The sequence below is a fragment of the Hirundo rustica genome, chromosome 5 (assembly GCF_015227805.2).
Source record: "Hirundo rustica isolate bHirRus1 chromosome 5, bHirRus1.pri.v3, whole genome shotgun sequence".
In the NCBI taxonomy this organism is placed as follows: Eukaryota; Metazoa; Chordata; class Aves; order Passeriformes; family Hirundinidae; genus Hirundo; species Hirundo rustica.
The window spans coordinates 2113782-2139898 of record NC_053454.1 but is presented as its reverse complement, the minus strand read 5'-3'; the positions used below and the strand labels follow the sequence as shown (position 1 = coordinate 2139898).

Below are 26117 nucleotides of genomic sequence, written 5' to 3'. Positions count from 1 at the left end.
AACACAGATTCCCAGACCACAGGGTGATTTAGCATCTCCCGTTGTAACGCGATGCAGATTCCCGTGTGGAATGCTGATTGTTGTCTGACACACCCAGAGCGCACCAAGCTGGAACTGCAGCCCGGTGACCCAGGGTGCTCCTCACCTGCCCCGGGGTAATCCCAGCTCACCACAATCCTCATGCATTAATTCGATACCCGAAGGATCAGCAACCAACATTCCACAAAGGTGCGATGATTTCCGTGAAAAATTCACTGAATTCTGGTTGCTGGAGTGAAAATGGAACAAAGGGATCGGTCAAATTTAGTTGGTGTATTTTAATATCCTGTTGGGTGAGCGGAGGATAAATGGGGTTGGCAGTGACAGGAGATAAAGGATGAGCTCTCTGAACACAAATAATCTCCTCCAGAGCAGTGTTGCTTTCATTTGGGTAAAAAAGGAACTCGCTGAGCTGCCTGAGCTCTTGAGTATTTTCAAGCCCTGCTTGACTGTGTGACACATCTGGGCTGTAACAGCTGGGAAGGCAGAAAGTGAGGGAAGCTCATGGGGTATCTCAGCTGTTGGGATAGAGCAGAGCCCTTGGGAGCATGGAGAGGGCACAGGAAAGGCTGTTCCCTCACAAAAGCTTCCTGTGTGTCCCCAAAAGGCAGACGGTGGGACGAGCGGTGGTTATGGGATGTTGGTGCCTCTGTTCTGCCCATCACAGCTGTTCAGGGCACCCTAAGAGAAACCTGGGGAGCAGCCACCTCCAGAGCTGAACCCAGAGTGGCTAAGGTAGCCCAGCATGGAAAAGGTGCTCCTTTTCTGGGCAGGATTCCAGGATAGGATTCAACCAGAAAACCTGGATAACGAATAAAGCAGCGTCTTGGCCTTGGTGGTACCAAGCCCAGCACGTGTCTGTGCACTGTGTCCACCTGGTTACATCCAGCCCCAAGGCTCCTTCCAGCCACAGCTCCTTGTGGCTCTGGTTCAACCTTCAAGTTTGCAGCACTTTGCAGATGCTTGGTGCATTTCTCCTCCCAGAACTTCTCCAGTTCCTCTTTGATGACAACATCCTGACTTGTGCAGCTCAGCGGTTTGCTGCCTCAGCAATTACCTCCCCTGTTTTCATCCTGGGCATCCTACCACCAACAGGAAGACCTGACATGGTGGGCATCCTCTGGACCAGGCCCTGTGCTTGCTTTCTAAAATGAGGTCTGGAACCTGTCCCTGAACCCTGTGACCTCTTCCTGGCACCGATGGCCTGAGTCTCTCAGTGTCACTGCCAACAGACCCCTTCAGAGCGCTCCCTCCAGCCACAGCGTCATCGACCTCCTGCTCTTCTTCCCACAAATCACAACAAGTCAAGTGTGAAGCATCAAACCGATTTATTATAGTTAGTAAAAGGCTTTTTAGCCTGTTAGTAAAAGATGTGCCGGGACACAGCTCCCTGCTGCAGCATCTCCTGCTAATGAGGCTTTAAAGTGCTATGTAACAACTGTGAAAATCCCGGTACTCCACAGCAGCAATCTGAACATGTGCTTTCCCCAGTCTGAGGCGGTGACAAACCAGCTGTTTCACAAGAGAAATATGACATGAAAAGGCAAAGCGTACAAGCTGTTGCTTAAATGCATGGAAAAACATGGGAAGAATTTCACAGGCAAGTAAAGCATCAGAGAAGAGGGCCTTGGTATGGATGTGTCTGGTTTGGGATCGCACGGATCTCCCCTGAATTACAGAAAGTGTGGAGAAGGCAAGTCCCTTCCTGTCCCTCCTGTTAGGGAGTGTAACTGTTTTATCTTTTTCAGGGAGAGCAGCCCCCACATTCCCTCTCCTGGCAGAGGGGTTTAAAGTGTGTTTAAAGGACTGTCCCTTCCTCCTTCAGCACCGGGCACTGAGCAAGGAATGAACACTTAGAGCTCTCTTGGAAAGCAGCCCTGACACACCAAAATCAACACCTCCCTCTTGCATATATCGGTTATCCTTAGTTTTCTGGAGGCACTTCTTGGACTTTTGGGCAGAAGTATTGGGAGGGAGGAGCAGCCATTCAGGGCTGATGGACCTTTCCTACCACAGGCCAAGCTCCAGGTGCGATGACTGTGCTTTGCAGCCAGGCCCCAGGGGGCTGAGCTCCCCCCTGCTCCCTGCCAGCAGGAAGAGTGGATTTTGGGAAGCTGTGCTGATGGCAGGAATTCAGGATGAGTAACTTACTGGACACAGGAGGATGAGGGAAGTGATTCTGCTCCCCTGCTCTGCTCAGGTGAGACCCCACCTGCAGTGCTGTGTCCAGCTCTGCAGCCCCAACGTAGTAAGGATGTGAAGCTGCTGGGGTGAGTCCAGAGGAGGCCACAGAGAAACTGAGGGCTGCAGCCCCTCTGCTCTGGAGCCAGGCTGTGTGTTCAGCCTGGAGAAGACTCTGAGGAGACCTTCTCCAGCAGCCTCCCGTACCTAAATGGGCTCCAAGAGAGCTGGAGAGGAACTTGGACAAAGACCTGGAATAACAGCACAAAGAAGAATGGCCTCCCACTGTCAGAGGGCAGGGATAGATGGGACACTGGGAAGAAGTTCTTCCCTGTGAGGGTGGTGAAACACTGACACAGATTGCCCAGAGAAGCTGCTGCTGCCCCATCCCTGGAAGAGTTCAAGGGCAAGTTGAATGGGATTTGGAGCAACCTGGAGCAATGTAACTACTCCAGGCTGTTGCTTCTTTACTGTATTTTAGAATCACAGAATGGTTTGGAAGGGCCATGAACGAGCATCTCATCCCAGCCCTCTGCCAGGGGCAGGGACACCTGCCACAAGACCAGTTTGTTCCAAGCCCTTTAGATACTGGAAGGTGCTACAAGGTCTCCCCACAGCCCAGAGCATCTCACACTGGCATGGCCTCACTGCAGTGCACAGTTGATCCTGATTGTGTCCCAGCCTGGGCAGAAGGTTCCTATACCCTGATCCCATAGCAGCAGGTACCAGGAAGGGCAAGAACTCCATCTACACTTCCAAGCTCCAAAAATCCAGCCTAAAAATCAAAGATACCCAACAACCTTTTGTGGGACCAAGTTGCTGAAAATTGGCATTGCCTGAAACATTCCTCTTAAACCAGAAATCCTCTTCCCTGCCTGGAGGGGGGTGAAATGAGGCTGATCCTTGATAATGCTGATTAGATGCAGCTCTTTCCTGACCCTCCTGTTTATCCCCAGGGTCAGTACTACATGAAGCAATCCCAGAAGGAACAGCAGAGCCAGAGACACCAAGTAAGGCAAACAGAACATGAGACGTCCAGTGGAGGCTGCTGCACCCACCCTCGGGCACGTTTTCAAGCCAAGATGAGCAGAGCCAAGAAAATCAGCTCCACTGTTACAGGATATCTGCACAACTTCTCCTGGCTGCACTGCACAGAGGGACCTGGAGGTCACCCTTTGGATCACCAGTATGTTTCCCTGAGGCCTCCTGGGATCAAACAAGGTAGACATGGAGAATCACCATAAGTGCTTTCCTTTTTTTTAACTCAATGGCACATTTTGGAGCGAGATCCTCTCCTCCAGGAGTGTAAAAAGAGGCGGCTACAGCCAAGAAGATGGTGGGGAAATGGGAGGGAACAGACCCAAACCCAACAGTATCATGTACCAAGGCCTCTTCCAGCGGAACCTTCCAGAAAAAGATTTAAAAACACCCCTACTGCCCCCCGCTACTCTTCAGGCTTCAAACACATTGGCCAAAATCCCGTTGCCAGAGGAATCCCCCCAGCTGCGTCACGGCCGCGCCATCCCAGCCACTACTTCCGCAGCCGAGCGTACACTGCGAACACCACGGCAGAAATGAGGCCAACAGCCGGAAGGATGTACAGCAGGGACATGCCATTGCTGCCCCCCTTTGAGACTCTGGCCTGAGGTGAGCTGGTGGCAGCATCACGACCGCTGCCAGAGTTGAAATTCACCGAGCTTCCGAGGGGACCGGCTCCGTCGCCGCCGGCTCCAAGCTGGATGCTGGGGTGATGATCCACACACACCTCATGGGTGCCCACGGAGGTGCTGTCCCAGCTCGGAGTAGCACAGGAGTCTCTGCTCGCTCTAGATGCCTCCTTCTCTCTGGGGTCTGCACCATGAACCGAGGACACTCTGGGGAACGCTCCTCCTGTGCTCAGGCTATCCCTGCTCACCAGGATTGGGTCACTGCTGAGGCCAAGGCTACCGGAGATGGCGGAACAGGGGTTGTCGGGCTCCCGAGAGCTCGAGGATCTGCCTGCCACCTCTGGGCTGCCCTGAGGCGCAGACATGAGGGCTCCTGGCTTGCTGAGCTCCTCTTCTCTCTCCTCATTACTGCCAGGTGCCCAGACATTCGTGGCAGAGCTCACGCGGGAAGCCGATCTCCCAGCCGTGCCTTCGGAGCCTCCTACCACAGACGTGCCCAGGACAGAGTTTGCCGAGGCCGGGAGCACCTTTAGGAGACAAGGAGAGGGGCTGGGTGTCAAGGGAAGCACCCAACAGCCTGGTTTTGGGCACACAGATCCCACACAAACCCACTTCAACACAGTCCACATCTGCCACTAACAAGGTTGGGTCACAGGTAGCAGGGAGGCAAGGAGGGAGGCAGGCAGGCAGGAAGGGGAGACAGGCAGTGAGGAGAGCAGTTCTCTCAAGAACCATGGAAAACAGCACCTGGAAGCCAGGAGACTGACTGGCAAGGTAAGGAGGAGAAATAAGGAGTCAAAGCCCAACAGAGTTTGGCTCCCTTCTCCCATGCTCCATCATACAGTGTGGATGGTAACAGGAACACCACAATGGGGAAAAAAAATCCCTGAATAAACTCATCTCCTAACCAGGGGGAGTGCACGAAGACATGAATGAAATCCAAGTGGCAAGAGGAAAGGTCACCTACTTTCTCCTTTGTTGGCACAGAAGGGGTGCTCCTGGCTTTATTCCCCATGGGCAGCTTCTTCTCTTGCATAACAGACTTCACAGAGGTGTCACAGGGTGGGAAAGTGTCTCTGGGCACAGGGGTAGCACCCAGGGTAGTTTTTTCCATTGAAGCAGCTGTCAGGGAGAAAAAGCATGTTGTGTTAAGCAGAGGGCCTGAAAGGTAAGATTTGCTCTTCCTCAAGGAAGCTGTGACAGGACAGTCCCCAAGCTGAGTGAGTAGCACAAGGAGGAGTAGTCAGTGCCCCAGCTCTGCTGTGGTACCCAAGCTTTCACTGCAGCTGCAGGTAACTCATGCAGGGCTGGGGTAACTCATGCTGGAGCACCAAGGGAAACAGAGGCTTTTGAGGCTCCTCCCAGCCAGGAGGTGCTGACCCCACATGGCAGAGGGGAAAGGGCTGGGAGGGATGGCTGTCTCTTTTCCCACCCCGAGATCCTAAAGTGGAGGACAAGGCTTTATCCTGATTCTGTGATGCCCATCGGTGAAGGATGTAGGAGATGCTAAAATCACCCCACATGCAGGATACAAACATCTCTGCAAACTAGGGGAAGGGGAGAAGTTTCACACCCCAAAGCTGCTCCACTGACAAAACAAAATTAAAATGCAGATGGATGAGATGATCATCATGGGTTCCTTCCAAACTAAATATTCTATTCCAATCATTCCCCCATCACTGCTAAGGCTACCACCAACCCATGTCCCCAAGTGCCACATCCACACGGTTTCTAAATCCCTCCAGGGATGGTGATGACCACCACTGGCCGGGACAACTTGTTCCAGTACTTGACAACCTCCTCCAAAAAGAAATTTTCCCCACTATCCAATCTAAACCTCCCCGACACAATTTTCTTCTCCTCCTGCTGCTTGTTACCTGGGAGCTGAGCCCAATCCCCACCTTGCTTCACCCTCCTGTCAGGGAGTTGTAGAGAATGAGAAGGTCTCCCCTGAACCTCCTTCTCTCCACACTGAGCTCTCCCAGCTTCCTGAGCTGCTCCTCATCAGACTTACGCTCTAGAGCCCTCCCAGCTCCATTCCCTTCTCTGGACATGCTCCAGCATCCCAGTTTCTTGCAGAGAGGGGCTCTCAGCAGCACCTCCTGCTCCCTAGTGGCCACCTGGTTCTGCCAGGAGGGAAACTCACCTCCAGTCCCTGGGTGCTCCTGCAGCATCCCGACCCGTTTCTTCTCCGCATCAAACTGCTCCTGTATCAGGAGGGGGCTGCGCACATCCACCAAGCTGCCCGTGGGCTCACCGTGCCCAGAGCTTGGCACAGCCTGCTTTTTTGGCACCGAGTTTGGGGGCTGCTGCTCCACACCACGAGTGGCCCCCTCCAGCCGTGGCAGTGACTCTGCGGAGATATCTGAGTTCTCTTCGGGCTCGTTCCTGGGCTGTCCAGGGCTGCGAGTGGCACCTGCATCCCTCGATGGAACAGACCTGTCCAGGCCCAGGCCCGGCGTGCCACGGTGCAGGTGGTTGGCATTCCCAAAAAACCCGTTGTCCACACACACCGGCCGGCGGCTCAGCCAGTCCCGGCCCTGCTCTGGGGACACCGCCGATGGCACGGTCACCCCCGGCACCTCCACTGCTAGCGGCACAGCCCCGGCAGGGCACGGGAGATTCCCCTCTCCGCTGTGCCCACCGCTCACTCTGTCACAGACTTTGCTCCCAGGTGGAACTGGCAAGGGACTCTCTTGCTCCGGGAGCTTTTGCGGGAGCTGGAAGGAAATGAGCTGCATTAAAACACTGGGATGAGGGGGTCTGGGACGGCGGGGGTATCCCAAACCCTGAGCGGTGACCCCCATGTGGTTGGTTCTGAAGGGGGTCTGGCGTCTCTCCTTGGGACCCACCCAAGGGTCGGAGGTTGTGGGGAGAAGCCTGGACTGGCAAAGCAGATCCAGCACTTCCCCCATGGAGGGAGACAGGAGAGAGACCAGTTACAGGGCCATATATAAGCTGTAAGTTACCACATGCAGCAGAGATCAGCAGCGAGCCGCTGCTTGGGGTGGCCCTGTAGGAGCCTGACCCTACCGCAGGCTCCCCATACCCAATCAGAAGGTCCAAAAGGGACCTTTGTGTCCCCATCCAACAGCTGACCCGCTCACCAATTCCTGCACAGGGAGTCTGGCCTCCAGGTCTGTGCTCGTGGCAGCACTGGCCAGGACAGGTGGATGGTCGGGTGGCTCTTGGCATGGCTGCCCAGCCAACGGGGCAGGATTTGGCCCCTGGGGTGGTGTCTGGGCACTGACGGAGGAGGCAGTGGGATGGGCATCACTGGGAAGGGAAGAGACAGCAGCAGGAGCTGAGGAACCTGGAAGAGGCAAGCAGATCATTGAGGGGAAAAACTGAGGAAGCAGAGAGTAAGTGTGGGGCTGAGGCAGCCCTGTGTGTGTCTCTGCTCTGTCTTCACATCAGCCAAGCCAACAGCATCCCCTTGTTCATCTGTCCTCAGGTGAGAACCCCAGCCCACCACCAACCCAAGCACCATCCTCAGACATGTCACCACAGTGAAGGACATCCCTGGGACAGTCACAGACACTTCCATCACCTGGGGAAGCCGAGGCAGGGACAGAGACGACTGCATGCCCCCACCTCCAGCACCCCACAAGGCACACCCAGGGAGAATGAGGCTACATACGAGGTTGAGGTTTCCAGGTATCATAGACTTCCTGCAGCTCATCAGCCAAGTGCCCCGCATTGTTCTGGTGCAGCGCCTGGATGAGATCCTGCACCCAGCCCTGCCGGCACCTCAGGTGCTGATAAAACCTAAAGACAGCTGCCTGGTTGCCCCGTGTCTCCTCCCGGGCGAGGAGTTCATCCTAGGAAAAACACACAGGGCATCTAAGAGAGGGTCTGGCTTAGAGGTAAGACAGCTCTGTGTAGCCATTGGGCAAGGAGCCTGGTAGAGCTCAGCAAAATAAGAAATTACTCTGTCAGAATCGACCAGGCAGGTCAGGGAATTGGCCAGCGACGCCACTCGGATAGCCCCGAACTTCTTGAGGTTTCTCGTAATATGGGTGTACACTTTGTCTTCGGCCAAACCCATCCTGGCTCAGCACCTGCAGAGACAGAGACTCAGGATGAGCAGAGGCTGCTGGTGAAGCTCCGGCTGCCTCCAGAAGCTGGGGATCTTCTATAAGCGCCCGCGCCCTGGCACAGACACTGAGGTAAGACGGGAAATCCCAGGCGGAAAACGCGCACAGAGAAGACGTTCGGGTTAAAGTTCAACGCTCAGCTTCACTTCCACAAACCGCGCTTCTTTCTGCCATCGCCCACCCCGTGTTTATTCCCACTCTACTTGTTCGGATTCAGCCGGCGGGTTGGGGGCCGGCCTGGCGGCAGGGTCACGACAGCCGACAAGGAAGAACAGACCACAGGGCCAAGACAACCACCAGAGGCCACGGCTGGAAGCCCGCATAAGCAACGGAAAATCCGAAGTGGAAAGCATAGGGCTCCTTCCTACAGGTAACGGAAGCCAGAAGGCCGCGACGCCACGGCGGGGGCCCCAACCCGCCCTCAGCGCGACCTTCAGCCCCCGGGGGAGCTCCGGGAGGTTCTCCGCTCGCAGATCCTCCTGGCACAGCGGCCGGGGGTGGCGGCCGGAGCTGCGGCGGCCGCGGGGATCGGTGCGGACCCGCTGCCCCGGCCCCGCTGCCCTCACGGCCCCTCAGGGCCCCTCACCTGCGCCCGCCGCCGCCGCGCGCCCGGCCCCGCTCTCACCCCGCCCCCTCGTGTCGCGGCAGCCGCTGATTGGCTGTCACGAGGATTGACAGTTGGTGATTGACAGGGGGTGTGTCCGGTCCGGGTGCGGGGACTGGACGCGGAGGTCCCGGAGCGCGTCCGGCGGTGCGAAGGGACAGGAGCGTCGCTCCTGCGAGCAGACACTGCGGGAGCGGGGCGTGTTTAGTCCGGAGAAGAGAAGACTGAGAGGGCATCTCATCAATCCATATAAATATTTCCAAGGAGGGTGTCACAGGATGGTGCCAAACTCTTGCCCGTGGTGCCCAGCTACAGGATGAGGACTAATGGCCATAAACTAAAACATGAGAAGTTTCACCTCGACATGAGGAAGAACTTATTTATATTGAGGGTGGCGGAGCACTGCAACAGCTGCCCAGGGAGGCAGTGGAGTCTTCCTCTCTGGAGACATTCCAAACCCACTTGGACACATTCCTGTGTCACCTGCTCCAGGTGACACTGCCTTGACGGGGGGTTGGACTGGACGATCTCCAGACATCCCTTTGAACCTCAGTATTCTCTGATTCTGGGAGTTGGAGCTGTTCATCCTCAAAAATGACATCTGAGAGAGGACGTCATTAATGTGCATAAATATCTAAAGGGGGTGTGCCAAAAGGACTCTGCTCCGTGCCTGGCAATGGGACAAGAGGCAAAAGGCAGAAACTGATGGAAGTTCCACCTGGATAAGAGGAACATGCTCTTTCATGTGAGCACTGGCACAGTTTGTCCAGAGAAGCTGTGGCTACCTCATCCCTGGAAGTGTCCAAGGCCACAGGTGATGGGGCTTGGAGCAACCTGGGATAGTGGAAAGTTGTCCTTGCCCATGGCAGGGAGTGGAATGAGATGGTCTTTAAGGTCCCTTCCAACCTAAACCATTCTGTGATTATAATTAATTGAAGCCAGCTTTTCTCATTTTAAATTATAAAAAAGGATCACATTTTTGGGTTGTTTGTAATGTTAAAAGGAGATATTTGTGATGGTCAAAACTTACATCATGGGGGAAAAAAAAAAAACAAAAAAAAACACTCACTCAGTTACTCAGTTGCACCCAGTAATTTCTGTTCACAGAATCAATCACAGAATTATACAATCATAATCGTAGAATCACAGAATCACGGATTCACAGAATCATAGAATGTTAAAGGTTTGGAAGAGACTTTAAGGGTCATCCCAAGCTGCCCTACCACGGGCAGGGACAAACCCCATTAGACCCTCTTGTTCAAGGCCTCATCCAGCCTGGCTTTGAAAACTTCCAGCGTCGAGGCATCCACAACTTCCCCGGACAACCTGTTCCTGTTCTCACCACAGTCACAGCAAAAAAAAAAACCCTCCTAATACCGAATAAAAATTCCCCCTCTTTCAACTTTTACACGTTACTCCTTCTCCTGTCTCCGCAGCTCCTTCCTCAGAGTCCCTCTCCTCCTTTCCTGTAGCATCCCGCCGAAACTTTTCCTTTGCAATTAATTCCCTACTCCGGAATTTTGGGAAGCGGGCTCGGGGTGGGGTGACGCAGTGCCGCCTCCGCGCCACCAGGGGGCGGCACCGCCACGCGCCGGGGGCAGGAGCGGCCACGCCCCCTCGGCCACGCCCCCGGCCACGCCCCGGCCACGCCCCCGGCCCGGAGCCGCACGATGGCGGCGGCAGCGGGCGGGCGGCGGCGGCGGCGCCGCTGAGCGCCGGGAGAGCCCCGAGGGGCGGCGGGGGCTTCCCGCACCCCTTCCCCTTCCCTCACATCCCCCTCCCCTCTTCCCCCGATCCCCCCCGACCCCCCGCACCCCGAGCCCTCCCCCGCTGCGCCGTCCATGGTTACGGGTGGCCGCCGCGGCCTCGCAGCGGAGCCGTTTGGGCGGGAGCCGGCGAGGGAGCAGCGGCCGCAGGTGAGCCCCGGGGAGAGGCACGGGGTTGTTGTGGTGGCGTGGGGGTGATGGAAGGGACGGGGGGGGCGCGACCCACGCGTGTCTCTGGAGTTGGGTCGCCCCCGCCCTGTCCGCGCTGAACTTGGGGTTTAGCATTTGCGTATTTGTAAGTGATCGTGATGATTTCTAAAAGTGATCGCCGGCTGGGGCTCTTGGATTTGCTGCCTTGGAGTGAGTCCAGAGGAGGCCACTAAGTTGATCGGAGGGATGCAGCACCTCTCCTGCGAGGAAAGGCTGGGAGAATTGGGATTGTCCAGGCTGGAGAGGAAAAGGATCTGGGGAGACCTAATGGGGGCCTTTCAGTACTTGGAGGGAGCCCGCAAGAAAAACGGAGAGAGATTTTTTACAGGGGTCTGGGGTGTCAGGATAAGGAGGAATGGCCTCACACTCAAAGGGAGTATGGGTAGATTAGGTATTAGGAAGAAAATCTTCCCTGTGTGGATAGCGAAGCCCTGGCACAGGTTGCCCAGAGAAGCTGTTGCTGCCCTGGATCCCTGGAAGTGTTTCATGCCCGGTTGGATGGGGCTCTGAACAGTCTGGGCTTGTGGAAGCTGCCCCTGCCCATGGCAGGGGGTTGAACAAGATAATCTTTAAGGTCCCCTCCAACCCAAACCATTCCATGATTCTATGAATTTCCAGCTGTGGGTCTGCAGCGACCCACGGGGGTCCGAGCAGGGGACACCCCTCCAAGACCCTGAAAACAGCTGCAGGGCAGGGCCACCACGGCCACGACCTCCTGCCACCACCCACCAGCGCCCTGCTGCAGGATGGCCGGGCTCCCTGGACACCTCCACTCAGAGCCCTGGGGCTTCTGGTCAGTGGGGAACCCTCCTGACCCACGGTCTGACCACGCACCCCTTGGCAGATCCAGGTTGTGCCAGTGGCCGAAGGCTTCTTTTGGGACCGATATTCCAGCCTGGGGACTTGTGGCCTGGCTGCTCCCTGTGCCATCCCTCCAGGAGATGCTCTAGGTTGGAAGGGACACCCTCCTTGCTGTGAGGTCCGAGGGCTCTGTCCCTTCCTTCAGGGCTCTGTCCCCTTCTCACTGGCTCTTTCTGCTCCTCGAAGGGTGTGTCCCCTCCTCGCTGCTGCCTCCGCGCATCCCAAACGGGAATCCCAAATGGGAATGTCCGCGCTGCCCCTCTCCGAGCTCTCCCACGCTCGGGTAGCTGCATCCTCCCTCCTCGGCCAGCACTTGCTTGTTTCTGATCTTGGATGTCATCGAGGGTGGAAAATGTGACAGGAAGGAAGGGAGGCTTTTTTTCCCCTCCTGCTAAATATGGACTGACATTAAAAATCCAAATACTGTCGCGAAAGGAATCCCGACCTCTGTTTGCCGAGGGAGAGAAAGCGATGTTTTCTTGGCTTTTCGGTTCCAGCTGGGAAGTTTCGCAAGGAGTGGTGGAGTCCTTGCCGGGAGCCTCAGGAATTTACTGAGCTTGTTCACGGGACGCTCTCTGCAGCGTCTTACGCTAAAAAAAAAATTAGTCATCCCTTCTCTGCCTGGCCGTGGCTTGGGGGGGAGGTTGCTGCAAGCATGCGGGATGCTTGGAAATATTTAAGGTTTGGTTTTTGTTTTTTTCCTCCTGTACGAGGAGTTCTAGAGACGACAGGAAATAAAACTGCGGCCCCGACAGGAGTTTTTCATCTTTATTTTAATTCCTGTTGCTGCAGCGGCCAGCGGCAGGGAGGGGAAGGATGTGCTCCGAGAGGCTGCAGCCAGGTTTGCAGGGCATCGAGCATCAGATGCAAACTCATGCTGTTGTTCCCAGAGAGATTGGGAAACAGGCTTGATGTGGAGCTCTGGGAGGAGGAACGGCATCACAGGGATGGTCGTGGCACTGCCAGCTGCCTGATGGATTCTGCTGTGGCCCAGGGTGAAGAGCCAGGGTGCTTTTTGGGGAACAGGGACCACAGCTCCCCTAGGACCTGGGAGTGCTGGGGAGACAAACCTGGTCTGGGCAGAAAGAGGCACTGCCACCTTCCCATTCCACGTGTTTCTTTCCATCCCTGTTGGAGAGATTTCTGGGGGAGTGCCTGCGGGAAGCTCCAGGGTTTTTGCCTGTTCTTTATTAAAACAGTTGGTTAAAGCAACTGGTTGGTTACAGTTGGCTGAAGGTGGTGGAGTCATCTTCCCTGGACATGTCCAAGGAACAAGTGAGTGTGGCACTCAGTGCTCTGCTCTGGAGACGAGGTGAGGATTGCTCACAGGTTGGACTTGTGAGGTGATGATCTTGGAAGTCTTTTCCAACCTAAATGACTCTGGGATTCTGTGAAAGCGGTGGGGGATCCTGGGAGGTGCTGGAATGGATATTTCCTGTTTCCAGGGCACTGGTGCTGCTGTGTTGGTCCCAGACTAAGGAGACACAGCCCTGCCTTCCTGAAACATCCCTCACAAATAGCTGCAACCTCTGTGCTGCTCCGTGATACTGGTCCACGTCCAACATCAACACCCTGGTGCACGGGCGGTTTGAATTCCCTCTCTCCCTGTCTCCTGCTGCCAGCCCACATCTGTTCTGCTCCAACCCTCTGTGTTCCCAGCAGGGTGGTGGGTCCCAATCCAGTGGGGAGGGCACAAGTTGTGTGTGACCTCTGCTGTGCTTGGCTAAGCCGGTGTCACTGTCACTATCTGTGTGATGCCTCGAAACACTGGGGAGCGTGGGGTGGGATATTTTGTGTGGAACAGGGTACCTGTAGTGCTTCCACAGGGTCAGGAATGGCACCTGCTGCTGCCTGGTCCTCCCCTCCTGGTGTGACTCGGGCAGGAGGTCGGTCGGTCGGTCATCCCTGGCAGCTGCTCTCTGGGCTCATTCACAAATCGCATTTCCCTCTGGAAATAAAACAAATCCCCGGGCTTTCCTCTCACGGTGGAAGTCATTTGGAGGCAACCAGGTCTGTGAGCATCCCCAAAGCCCTCAGACAGGAAGAGACACTTGAGTGGAGAGGTAGGAAATGTCCACATTTAGAGCAGTGGCTGATTCATCTCCTGCTCTTAACTCTTTCCCCCCTGATTTCAGTGGGATCCAGCTGCTTTGCTTCGAGGCTCGGAGCCCAGGGAGGCTCTGGCTGGATCACGGAATTGTGCTGGGTTTTGTACATCGTGTTTCCGTGGTTTGGGGTGGAAAAGGAACGGGGTGTGTGGTTATCCGAACTGGGAAACCGGAGTGTCTGCAGTCACACTATGGAGGATTAATATTTAATATATAGGGTATGAACCAGTGTGCTTAATCACTATCTGAAGAGCTTAGGAAGAGATTTAGCGATAAGCAAGTGATTCCTGAGCTGTCCAGAGTGATTTCTTGCATCTTCCTCTGGAGCAGCTGGTCCTGGATATCGCTAGAGGCTGGTGTGATCCTGTTCTTCCTGATGTCTCCAGTTTTCTTAAGTGGGTAGAGTGGTTTTCATCACGAGTGTTCGCTTCTCATTAAACTCACAAATACTCTGGAAACCTTTTTTTTTCTCTGCTGCAGCTCACGTGGCTGGACTGTCAGCTCTGGTACCTGTCAGCACTTGAAGCTTGTGTGTGTGGCCAAAACTCGTGGGAAACATGTCGTGGGATCCATGGACATTGCCACTGTCACAGGCATCTGCCCAAGCACTAATGCGGAGGCAGCTCATCCATTCTTTTGCCTGTCTAACCTCTTTAGGAGGCCTTTCATGTCATCTGCAGGCTCCCACTGTGGTCCTGGAGCTCCGCACCAGAGCAGTGCTGCTTTCCACAGCTGCTCCGTGCTGCCTTACACGGGTTTTCTCCTGCAGCATGAGATGTTCTGTAGTACAGCAAGGTGGGACTGCTGTGTTTGTGCAGGGAGGAGGTGATGGTGGGGAGTGCTGTGTCCAAGGCTGGGCTCCTCAGCACAACAAGGACTTGGAGAGGCTCCAGAAGAAGCAATAAAGATGCTCTGAGGGCTGGAGCCCCTCTGTTCTGGAGCCAGGCTGGGAGAGCTGGGGCTGTTCACCTGGAGAGGAGAAGGCTCCAGGGAGAGTTCAGAGCCCCTTGCAGGGCCTGAAAAGGGGCTCCAGGAGAGCTGCAGAGGGACTGGGGACAAGGGACAGAGGGACAGGGCGAGGGGAATGGCTTCCCACTGCCAGAGGATGGGTGATGGGTTAGACTGGATATTAGAAAGAAATTTTTGCCTTTGAGGGTGGTGAGGCCCTGGCACAGGGTGCCCAGAGAAGCTGTGACTGCTCCATCCCTGGAAATGTTCAAAGCCAGGCTGGACAGGGCTTGAAGCACCCTGGGATAGTGGAAGGTGCCCCTTACCGTGGCTGGGGGTTGGAACTGGATGCTCTTGCGGGTCCCTTCCAACCTAAACCGTGCTGTGATTCCACAATTCTGTGCCAGGGCATTCAAATAATGCATCTCCACATCCACATGGTCCTGCAGGTTGTGTCTCCATGGTTTCCTTTAGGTTTCTCCTGAAGGAAACCCTCCTTTAGGCTGCAGGAGGGTGTGTGCCTGCACCTCCCCTCCCTCCCTGCCCCAAATCAGATCTCTCCTGGCCGAAAGCATCAGCTGTGGCTGTCAAACCCGCCGTGCCGTGGTTGTTCGTGTGGTACCTCTGTGTTTATGGCTGCTGCAGTTCTGATGGTGGCAGTTAAAACACCTGAGTGTGGGTTGGAGTTTGGCGTGTTGGTCGTGCAGAAAATCCTGGTGTCTAACAGGCAGGGAGGTTGGAAATACTTTTAAAATTGGGACTGCTTTTTTTTCCCCAAAAGTCCTGTGGAAGAATTAAAGAATCAGGGAATGGTTTGGGTTGGAAGGGAGCTTAAAGCTCATCTCCTTCCAGCCCCCTGCCATGGGCAGGGACACTTCTCACTAGCCCAGGTTGCTCATCCAACCTGACCTTGAGAATGCTCCTTTTATTCTCTGTGCAAACAGATCGCTTGCTTAGGCAGCAGCGACTCTTTATTCCAGAATAATTTGTTGTCCTAATTCCTTCCTGTTGAAGCAACTCCATTTTGCATGGAATAATTAGCACTAATTCGGGCCTGGGATGGAAAACAAGAGTTCCCTGACTTCAGAGGAGCAGACAGGAGCGTAACCTCTGCTTTTCCCCCGCGTGAGTCAGGTCATGCCGTGCCATCCCTCCCTCCTCTGAAGCAAAATTAAAACCTGTCCGTGAGACCAAACATTCCAGGTTGGTAGGAGGGAGCAGGAGGTAGAGGTGTCACCGATTTTAAGCCTTCTGCTGTTGCAGGGAGCTGAGGAAAAGTGTGGTGAGTGGGGAACGGAGCAGCACCTCCTTCCTTCTTGGCTGACACTGGGGAACAAATAAACAGAAATGTTCTCACCGCGCTGATGTGAAAAGCTGCTTCTGAGCCAGCCTGGCCTGCTGGTGGATTCCTGGCGCCCCAGCCAAGTACTTGAGACCTTTTTATTGCCATAAACGAGGACTTCCTCATCCTGCCCCGCAGTCTGACTCGATCCACGGCTATTTTCTGGTCCTTCCAGGAAGACATCCCTGCTCTGCCTCCCTTTGTGTAGGGAAGGGAAAGCAGCCAAATCCCTTCCCTGCCCCAAATCCCTGCATGTCTGAAGAAGGGGAGGTGCAGGGCATCCTTCCTGCTTTACCCAGGAAGCGTGAGATGAATTCCAGGGCGAAGCTGTTGAAGGCAGGATCTCTCCCAGCTGCCTTTCTTGATTCTGGGAGGTTCGGTGTTTGCTGGTGGGGTTGTGAGCACTGAGGCCACGAACGTCTCTTCAGGGTGATTCCTGGAGGCAGTGGGAATGGGAGATGTCCAGCCTGGAAATCCCAGCTGGCAGAAAAGGGGCTTTCATTGATTTGATACCTGACCACCAGACACCTTGGCTGATTGATGCTGCTTAGACAGAGAGTTTTAAGACCTGGATTCATAACTTGGGGATCCAAGACACTTCTTGGCAATCCAGACTCCATCAGTAAAGGTGTGTTACAGGCTCATTGTGGAGGTGCTGCAGCAGCATACCTCTCTGAAAAACAGGGTTTGGCCTGTTGGGACTCGTAGGTTTTGTGTATCCAAGTTAAGTAATAGGTGACAGGAAGGCTGGATCCAGGTATGAGCAGTGAATCAATCAGCACTGGATTGCTCTGGGGTTGAACCAACCCCCCCTGGGATGAGTGTCCTCCCATATCACGCCTGATGTTTCGAAATAATTTCTGAGTGTTCTGATGATTTAAACTCCAGGGGTTTAGCTGGCTTTGAGCTCCACCCCATCAGTGGTGACCTTGCTCCAGGGCTGAGGAGAGCAGCAGCTCCTGATGTGGCTGCTGAGGGCAGGATTTCTCCCTGGGTCTGTGCTCACACGCTCTTCCCCAGGGAGTTGGGATCATCTGCCCAAAAGAGAACTTGTAGAGGATCTCCCCAAAACTGACACCTGGCCATCCTCACTTGTCCTCTGGGAGCACTGATAATGGAACCACAGAATCACAGGGTGGTTTGGTTGGAAAGGGAATTGAAGATCATCTCAATTCCACCCCACTGCCATGGGCAGGGACACCTTCCACTATCCCAGGGTGCTCCAACCTGGCCTTGGACACTTCCAGGGATCCAGGGGCAGCCACAGCTTCTCTGGGAAATCTGTTCCAGGACCTCACCACCCTCACAGGGAAGAATTTCTTCTTAATGTCTAATCTAAACCTACTCTCTTTCAGTGTGAATCCATTCCCCCTTCTCCTGCTGTCCCAATCTCTCTCCATCTTTCTCATAGCTCCCTTCAGGTCCTGGAAGGCCCCAATTAGGTCATCCCAAAGCCTTCCCTTCTCCAGGCTGAGCAATCCCAATTCTCTATTTCCTCATAGCAGAGCTGCTCCATCTGTCTCATCATCTTGGTGGCCTCCTCTGGACTCATTCCAACAGGCCACAGTGATGAACTTGCCAGTGAAGCAGCAGATCCTCCTGGAATCCCTGGGAATGTGTGTGTGCCCCATCCCTTGCTTTCCACCTGTGTCTTTTAGAGTCAGTTCCTCCTCTGGGGATTTCAAACACTCCAGTCACAACCTCAGGGCCGGCAGGACTGTAACTTGTGCTGGTGAATGCCGTGGTGGTCCATGTCAGGGAGGGTTCTGCAGCCAGGAAATCTGTTCCTGGCCCCAGTGTGATTGCAACCAGCTCAAAGTACTGCTTGCTTCCAGTCAGGCGTCTCTTACTCCATCCCCAAAAAACTCTGCTACACCCAGTGCAGACCCAGCCCTGCACCAGGGACAGGAGCAACAGGGCTGGAGGAAGAAATGACCAACCAAGGCAGGGAAAAAGGTGGCAGAAAAGCCAGGAAGGAACTCTGGTCTCTCTGCTCAGCCAAACCAGGAGCAAAAGGGACAGATCTCCCAGTCCCGATGCTGTTAGAGCTTTCTAGAAGGTTGGAACCCTCAAGTAAATTTTACTGAGTAACAGGAGAAATATGAAGAACAAGATTTGCTTTTTTGTGTGTGTGTGGGTTCGGTTTTTGTTGGTTTTTTTTTTAAAAAAAGGCATTTTAGTGGTTTATAAAGATTCCAGCAGCTCTCTGGGAAAGCGCAGCCTCCCGTTCCAGGCACCGTGTTCAGCACAGGAATATCCTGGCTCTCGACCTGCAGGTCTTGAAGTACATAAATTTTTCTGGTGATAGTGTGTGGCAGGCCAGCATGCAAAATTTTTCCTGCTGCTTTACAATTTGAGTCATGTTTTTATCATGCCAGCAGATAATCATCTCACTCGTGTTCCAGAAGCGAAGCTCTTGTGGATGTGTTTGAGAAGCCTGAAAATAAATATATTCACATGTGTTTGCCAGTGTTGTTGAACACATGGTGTGTCTCAGAGCCTCTGGATTTCACTCTCTTGCAAACTGGCCACTTTTGAAAGCTCAGAAGGACAACTTTCGTCCAAATGCTGCCGTTTCATACCCCTTCCATAGCAGACACTAATGCCGTGCCCTAAATGATGAATTAGAGATGAACAGAGATGAGTTAGAAATGAATAATAAATTGGAAAGCATGGATAATCCTCAAGATTTTTCCCTTGAGGAGACTTTAAACCTATTTGGCTGCAGGCAAATAGATGTTTTTAATCCCAGTTGCCGTGTAGAATTTGCATCCTTGTTCCCATGGCAGGGTGGGATCTTTGGGTGACTTGGTGGCAGCAGCTTGTCTTTAGATACTGAGACTGGGATTAAAGAGGTTCAATTATTTTCTAATCTTATCTAGGAGTGTGCTTGACGGCCCTTTCCATGAAGAAATTTTCCCAAATATCTGATCTAAACCTCCCCTGGTGTAACTGGAGGCTCTTTCCTTCTGTCCTGTCTCTTGTTCCCTGGGAGGAAAGTCTGGCTCCAACCTTCTGTCAGGGAGTTGTATTCAGCCAACTCATTTATCATCTTTCTATACCTGTCTTGGCCTTCAGTGGTTGTGTGGGAGTTATTTTTTGACTCCAGCAGGTACTTGGAGGTGAAATCTGTGGCCCAGCCATTTGTGTTGCATCAGTGCTTAAATCGGGGCTGAGCTTCAGCTCTGGCTGTTCAGGTCTGGCCTCCCAGAATCCAACATCCAAACAAATAAAAATGGGAATAATAAAATAGGAAAAGGCTAGCTGAGAGAGAAAAGCAGCTTTGGGAGGGCTAAGGTGAATCTCTGCTCTCCAAAGAGGTAAATAAAGGGTGCAATCATGTTTTCTCGTCTCTCTCATCCCCTCCTCAGCCGAGGTTCCAGAAAGGATGACAAACCTGAGCATTTTCCACCTTGGATCCATCAGCATTTAGGATGGTTTGGAGGGTCTCCAAGTGTCTCCATCCCTCTTGGTGGCTGTTGTGAGGGTCCTTGTGGGAGTTCATGTCCCTCAGCCAGGGCAGCAGGGGAACTCTTGGTGATACACGTGCAAAACCAGTGCACATCTCCTGATCCACCCAGCAGAGGCTGTGGAGGCACCTGAGTATCTGATGCTGCTTCTTGTGTCCAGGTTTTATCCATGCCATAATGAAGGATTTACTCCTCGCTTTCCTTAAAATGTTTTAGAGCAACTTCTGTGCCTGTGCAGAGGTATTTGCCTTTTTTTTTTTTGCCCATGATACTCTGTGGGGGTTGTTGGAGTTTATGTAACTTCCCATATGTTGCCCTCTTCTTGTAGAAACTTGAAGATAAATTGTGAAACGCGGGGAGCTGCTTTAAAAGGAGACATCCTCAGCTGGAGCTCGGCCTGGTTGTGGCCAGAAAAGGGGAACCTGGGAGCCCTCTGTCCCCGTTTCCTCTCTGGCACAGCTGAGCGAGCAGCGTGGGATGGAGCATCTGATGCTGCCCCATTGCCCAACGCTGGGATGCTGCTGCAGGAGGAGGCTCCAGAGCCTCACGTGCTGTGAGGGTGGTGGTTTCTCCACGATTGTTCCTTGCAAGCTCTTTTCTCCTTTCCAAAGCTGCTGCATTCCCTGCAGCGCCTCTCGGCCCGGCACAGAGGGTGTTTTAGGTGGAGCTTTAAGTTCAGTGTTTATTGAACAGCTTTGCTGGGCCTGATCTTGCCAGGTGCTGCTTGGTCTGCTATTCCCATGTATATCATAGAATCATGGAATTGTTTGGGTTGGAAAAGCTCTTTGAGATCATTCAATCCAACCGTTCCCCCAGCGCTGCCAAGGCCACCACTGACCTCTGTCCCCAAGTGCCACATCCACATGGATTTTAAATCCCTCCAGGGATGGGGACTCCACCACTGCCATGGGCAGCCTGTTGCAATGCCTGGCTACCTTTCCCATGCAGAAATTTTCCCAAAATCCAATCTAAACCTCCCCTGGCCCAGCCTGAGGCCGTTCCCTCTCCTCCTGTCCCTGTTCCCTGCCAGCAGAGCCCAAATCCCCCCGGCTGTCTCCTCCTGTCAGGGAGCTGTGCAGAGCCACAAGGTCCCTCCTGATCCCCCTTTTCTCCAGGCTGAGCCCCTTTCCCAGCTCCCTCAGCTGCTCCTGGTGCTTCACACCCTTCCCCAGCTCCATTGCCCATGTCAAGGGGGTCTGAGAGCACTCAGTGTCTTGCAGATGCACATTTGTTGGCTCCTGTGGGCCACAAGCTCAGCAGCCCGTAGGAAATTCATGGCTCTTGTTCTCTACAAACTTGAACAAAGCCCTTCACTCATCACCCAAGTCATTTCTGCTTATCATTTTTGAAATGGTTCAGTCCCAAGTGCAAGAGGAATTGTAGGCAGGATACTGGCAGAGCTTGGAGCCTGCCTTCCACTGGAGAATTACATGTTTAATTAGGATCTCCAAAAGCATCCCCTTCCATTCCCTCTCCAACCCCCCCTGGAGCAAAGCCAGGAAGCCCAGCCACTGAACAAACCCCTCTTTTGAACGTCAAGGCTGACAAACTCAATTTGTCCTCTGACAATTGCGCCTGTTTGACCCGCAGACGGAGAACGAGGAGCTCTGTGCACAAGTGGATGGGAGAGGTGGAAAGTCCTGAGGGGAAAAAGTGCTTCAGGGTTGAGCCGCTGCAGGTCTGATGGTAACTGGCTGGAAACTTCAGCCAGGGCTCCTGGGCAGCCAGGCAGCCTCAGCAGTGCTGGGAAAACTGAGCTCCTCCTCATCCAAACCCGGGGATTGACTTATTCTGTGGGGTTTTTTGAAGTTACTGCAAGATCATGAGTGTCTTTAGGAAGCCAGGAACTTTGCTGTTGCTCAATACTCGCTCAGCTGCTTTGGCATGGGTTATTTGGAATGGTTTTATTTTTGTAGGATGGCTTCAGAGTTCCCAGCGTGGGATCTTTGGACGTGAGTGTGTTTAGCTGCTGTGGAAGGAGGTCCTTGCGAGGTGGGGCCTGGCTTGGTGACTGTGGCTTCACTGGAGGTGACCTGGCAGCAGCCTCTGGGCAGCAGAGCAGACTAGAACACCAGTCCTGTAGTTTAATCAGTTTAAACAGTCTCTGCTGCACAGAACAAGTTCATATTTTTTGGTGCCCAGAATGCCAGAGTTTCACAGAATCATTGAATCTTGGAATGGTTTGGGCTGGAAAGAACCCTAAAGACGGTCTGGTTCCACCTCCTGCCATGGGCAGGGACAACTTTCACTATCCCAGGCTGCTCCAAGCCCCATCCAGCCTGGCCTTGGACACTTCCAGGGATCCAGGGGCAGCCACAGCTTCTCTTGTGTTTGAAGGGTGCAAATCTCACTGGCTACAATTTGGCTCAGTTTGGGAGAGAATCTTTAAAGTTGTTTTGAAGCTCTTAAGGATTCATCCTCTTAGGGAACTCATGATGCTGGGATTTCATATTGGGCTGTTCAGTGCCCCCACAGGCCAAGAAACATGGCACAGATTTCAGGAAATTGGAGTTTCTGAAGCCCTGAAATTCCACCCAGCTGTGCCAGAGAACGTATTGCTGCCCAGCTGAGACCGCTGCTTTATATTTGATACTGAATTCTCCTTCCCCTGCTGCTTCATGAAGGCTGCAGAAATGTCAGTAATTAACTAATGAGGGGCACGGGTGGTAGCGCAGTAGCAGCTTCCATAGGTGCACAGCGTTATTCCGGGGTTTTCAATCCGACATGGAAAGGTCGTCTCTGCCACGCTCGTCACAGCTGTGGCTGGTCCCATCCTACATCCAGCGCTTTCTGCGCCACTTCAGCTGTCTCCTGGCTGGTCATGGCAGCGCGTTCCACATCCCTCCATCCAAAATGGGGCTTCAGGCAGGCTCCCAGCCCTGCCATCAGACCCTGAGCCCCGGGGTAGGAACAGGATTGCCACTTCCATGGTTTTTTTCCTGTTACAGGAATTGTTGCCAATCCCTTCAAGCATTCCTTGAGCTTTGTCTTCACTGGCAGGACTGAGCTGTTAGCACAGGGCATTTCTTAGAGGGTTGTTTTAGCTGGAGAAATGGCAGCTCAGCTGCTTTGGGATGCTGTGACCACTTCCCAAGGGAGCACCTGAAATGCAGAGCTCCGGCCTCTGTGTCTCTCCCTGTCCTTATTGAAATCCTTATTTAAGGTCCTGCAGGCTCTGCTCTGGGGAGATTCAGAGTTCAGCCTCTGGATTCATGAATTTTGGTGGGTTTTTTGGAGAACCAGTCCTGTCTCAAGCCTCGGGAGGCTGCGTGGCCTCTGACAGGTGCTGTGGCACAAACCCACCTTTGCACTTGGGCTACCAAGTTCCATCCATGGGCCAACTCTGATGAGAGTGGTTTTTGCCAAAGACAGGATGGTATTTTGTGTCCTTCCTGTAGGAAGCTCTTGCAGTGACCCTCTTGTGGCTCTTCAGCCAGTTCTGAACCATCTCTGGCTACCATAATGTGCCTGTGGTCACTTGATATGCGGTCCCAAATGACCCTTTCAAACTGTGGTGTTGGATTCTACGTTACAATCAATTTTTCTCATTGCTGATGGTTTTACTTGATATATTTTTAGAAGCTGGGCCCTGATTTTACTTTGAAACAGACAAAACATTGACTAAAACACTCCAAAGCTTTCAAAGCATTTGAGCTACGTTCTCCCTTCAGACATTCTCAGTCATTTCCATCCTAGATCTGACCCCGAATATCTGCTCAGAGCTATGCCTGGGTTGCAGAGCTCCTTGGATCTACCTCCAGAGAGAAACGAAAGCAGGGGGAACATTGGGAATGATGGCTTGGGAGAGAGGAACTGAAAATGAATTGTGGTGCTTAAATCTGTTCTTGCTAATAAGAGCCACTTGAAATTATTTTTGGGCTCAATTTTGGTCCATCCTATTGTGGAGCTAACTAAATTCACATCTCGCTTCTTGGATTTGGAACTAAATTCACATTCTCGCTCCTTCTCTCTTCGCCTCCAGCTGCCAAACTCTCCCTTCTCCCCCCATGCCCTGGCACACAGAATTGCAGCATCCCGAGCTCCAGCACTGCAGATGTGCCAGATGGAGACACTGAGCTCGTGCAGGTCTCAGTTTTGGAAGCAACAAAAAAATGATGACTTGAGAAAAGCCTCCTTGTTTGTACCGAATTTTGTCAGAGCTCAGTGATGCTGAACACCTCGGGGGCTTCGTGCCGGAGAGCTCCCAAGTGTTGCTGCTTTCATGGAGTGGTTTGGGTTGGAAAGACCTTAAAGACCATCAATTCCAACCAGCAGGGGCACCTTCCACTAGACCAGGTTGCTCCAACTCCTTTAAGCCACAAACATCCTCTGCTTTTGCAAACCTGTCCCTTAAATGGTCTTTGTAGACCAAAATCACACTTACACCAGACACTTGCCCACTTAATTCTCACATCTGTTATTTTTCTTTCCTCTGCGTAGGGTTGTTTCTCAGCAGCTTTGAGTGCAAAGATGCCTATTTGTTAAGTGTTTCCTGGCTGCAGCGTTGAAACTCTTTAATATTCCTGTCTTCTGCGAGCTCTCTTCCATGAACTTTCCTCCTCCCATTTATCAAAGCCTGCCTTGCTCCCAGATTCAGTGCCTGATGAGGGACTGGGGTTATTCCCACTGTGTCACACCAGGCTGCCTGCTGTCCCCTGGGAAAAGGGGATAGATGTGAAATAAAAGGAGGAGTAGGTGTTCCATGCTTGTTGAGAAATGCTGGCTTTTGAAATGCCCAAAGCCTGAAGTGAACTGCTTGGAGAACAGGTCTGATGTGCCTAACGATACTGGCCACTCCCCACGCCAGTTCCCTAGTGCTTGGTCCAAAAGGGATTTATTCCCTCAGAAGTGGGGTTCATTCAGCCCGCTTTAGGTAATGGGCAGCTGAGAGAACAACACTAACTTTTTCTTAAAATAAAACATCCTGCAGGGGCTTCCATGCATAATAATAATCTGTGAAACCTTGTGATTTCAAGTGCTGTGAGCTGAACTCAGTGTTTTAGTCACAGGATCACGGAATGGTTTGGGTTGGAAGGGACCCTTAGAAACCATCCCGTTCCAACCCCCTGCCATGAGCAGGGACACCTTCCCCTAGACCAGATTGCCCCAAGCCCCATTCAGCCTGGCCTTGGACACCCCCAGGGATGGGACAACCTGTGCCAGTGTCTCACCACACTCACAGGGAATAATTTCTCCCTAATATCCAATCCACACCTACTCTCTTTCAGTCCTGTCCTCCAACCTCCCTTTCACCTTAGCATCAGCTGTACCTCTATCACCGTTAACATCTGCACTTAATTTTCCCACTTCCTGCCTAATAATTGGGGGTGACAAGCCCTGTTTTGTCCAAATTGGGAGTTCTCTGGGGCCAGCAGCAGTGTTGGCCCCTCCATTAGTTCCTGGCTGAGCGGGCAGTGCCGGTGCCAAAAGGAGGTGAAGGTGCGAAGAGCTTTGTTTCACGATGTAGGATGGAGCTGGTGTTGTTTTGGAGAGTTTATTTTTCCGTTCCCTGCTTTCTGCACGTGTTGGACCACGTCTGGTGGTGAGTGAGGTGGCTCAGCTCGCTTACCTTGGCATGAATGTGGTGCTCCAGTGTGGCACCGCGTTTTGGCAGGCTGGCAAACGAGCTGTCCCACAGAGCCTGGCACGGGTGGCTCTGGGAGTGCTTGGGGTTGGAGGTGATGAAAAGGGAGCTCTCACCTGGTGGCAGAGGCCTGTGTGATCATCCAGCACAGAATTCCCAGCTCATTTTGGTGCCCTGCATGCCTCACTCCTGCTTCTGGTTGGGCTGAAAGGAAAATGTGGGGACCAGATGTGACCCGCCAACACTATCTTGTTTAACACCCTATCTCCAGATGTTTCTAGCTTGTAGTGCTAATTTCCACTTGCAGTTATCCAAGAGCCAAATCCAAGATGCTTGGTGCCTTTAGAAAGAGAAGTTCAACTGACCTTAGTGTTCTCTCTTGCTTTGCTCAATCCCACATCTCTTGCATCCAGGTAGGACAAGCCTGTCCATCTCCAAACTGTCCCTTCCATCTCAAAATCATCTTACAGTGAAATTTTTTCTTCATTATCTAGGTAGGAGGATTGAAAAGCGAGAAGAATCATATTTTTGCCCAGGAGATTTTGTACTTTGCGAGGGCATTTCGTCACATCCTTTTTTGAAGGCTGTAAGAACAGCTTTCTCCAAGGGATGCTCTTCCCTTGGGACTGCACATGCTTTCCTTAAATTTCACCAGCACGTGACTGCAGGGCAGGGAAGGACTTGAAGGAATGTTCCTAACTCCCTTTGAAAGGCAAGCTGTTCTTTCAGCCTCTCGCAGAATCACTCTGGCAGGAGATGCTGCAATCAGGCTGCAGGGGTAATTGCATTTGTAATGTGAAAGACAGAACAGGGTCTACAATCCTCATCCTCTTCAGGCTTTGCGGGGACTCAAGGTAGTCCAAAAAAAAACCAAAAAAAACCCCAAACCAACAGACCCAAGCATTGCTCCTGCCATTTGTGATTGGTCTGGGCAAAACATTAGGAAACAACATACTCAAGGAGACAAGATGATCTCATACAGCTGACTTTAAAGGAACATGCTCCCGTGGAAACTTGTTTCCGTGCCTATTCCAGAGCACTGGCTGCTGCCCGGATCTCCCCTGCCCCCCCTGGCCCAGCTCAGCTTAGTCAGCAAGTTCCAGTTCAACTTCTGCCTTTTATTTTGTGCCTGTACCTGAGTGAGCTCCATTCCTCAGTAACCAGCTCTTTGTCAGAGGAAAGGCTTCCAAGACGCTGCCAGCAACTCATTGTCCATTTCCTGAGGAGAACTGCTCGCTTT

The 26117-nt window shown here is 53.0% G+C and overlaps 2 protein-coding genes across 4 annotated transcripts in view; one reads left to right on the top strand and one right to left on the bottom strand.

Annotated features, from left to right (window-relative positions):
- Positions 1 to 1348: 1348 nt before the first annotated feature.
- MAVS (mitochondrial antiviral signaling protein) lies at positions 1349 to 8621 on the bottom strand. 3 transcript variants are annotated; one of them, XM_040065237.2, is made up of 7 exons: positions 8188 to 8395; positions 7819 to 7948; positions 7528 to 7708; positions 6995 to 7200; positions 6034 to 6607; positions 4855 to 5009; positions 1349 to 4414 (listed from the first exon to the last, which is right to left on the bottom strand). In XM_040065237.2, the coding sequence occupies exons 2-7, from the start codon at positions 7933 to 7935 to the stop codon at positions 3752 to 3754; spliced, it is 1896 nt and encodes a 631-aa protein (XP_039921171.1). In that variant the 5' UTR covers positions 7936 to 7948; positions 8188 to 8395; the 3' UTR covers positions 1349 to 3751. The 3 variants fall into 3 exon arrangements, with proteins under 3 accessions (XP_039921171.1, XP_039921170.1, XP_039921172.1); XM_040065236.2 differs by lacking the exon at positions 8188 to 8395 and adding an exon at positions 8571 to 8621 and having other exon boundaries at positions 1357 to 4414; XM_040065238.1 differs by lacking the exon at positions 8188 to 8395 and adding an exon at positions 8416 to 8535 and having other exon boundaries at positions 1357 to 4414.
- Positions 8622 to 10386: 1765 nt separating this feature from the next.
- The window catches only part of PTPRA (protein tyrosine phosphatase receptor type A), a 115468-nt gene continuing 99737 nt past the window's right edge, over positions 10387 to 26117 (top strand). Inside the window, exon 1 of the mRNA XM_040064687.2 lies at positions 10387 to 10504. The gene's annotated coding sequence lies outside the window, so the exon portion shown is untranslated. The remainder of the gene's footprint in view (positions 10505 to 26117) is intronic.

Excerpts from the sequence above, each read along its gene's own strand:
- MAVS (XM_040065236.2), bottom strand. The coding sequence starts at position 7,935 with ATGGGTTTGGCCGAAGACAAAGTGTACACCCATATTACGAGAAACCTC. Across the intron at positions 7,201-7,527 it reads TACCTGGAAACCTCAACCTC|GTTCCTCAGCTCCTGCTGCT; the intron begins GTATGTAGCCTC and ends TGCCTCTTCCAG. Across the intron at positions 4,415-4,854 it reads CTGTGCCAACAAAGGAGAAA|GTGCTCCCGGCCTCGGCAAA; the intron begins GTAGGTGACCTT and ends TGTCTCCTAAAG.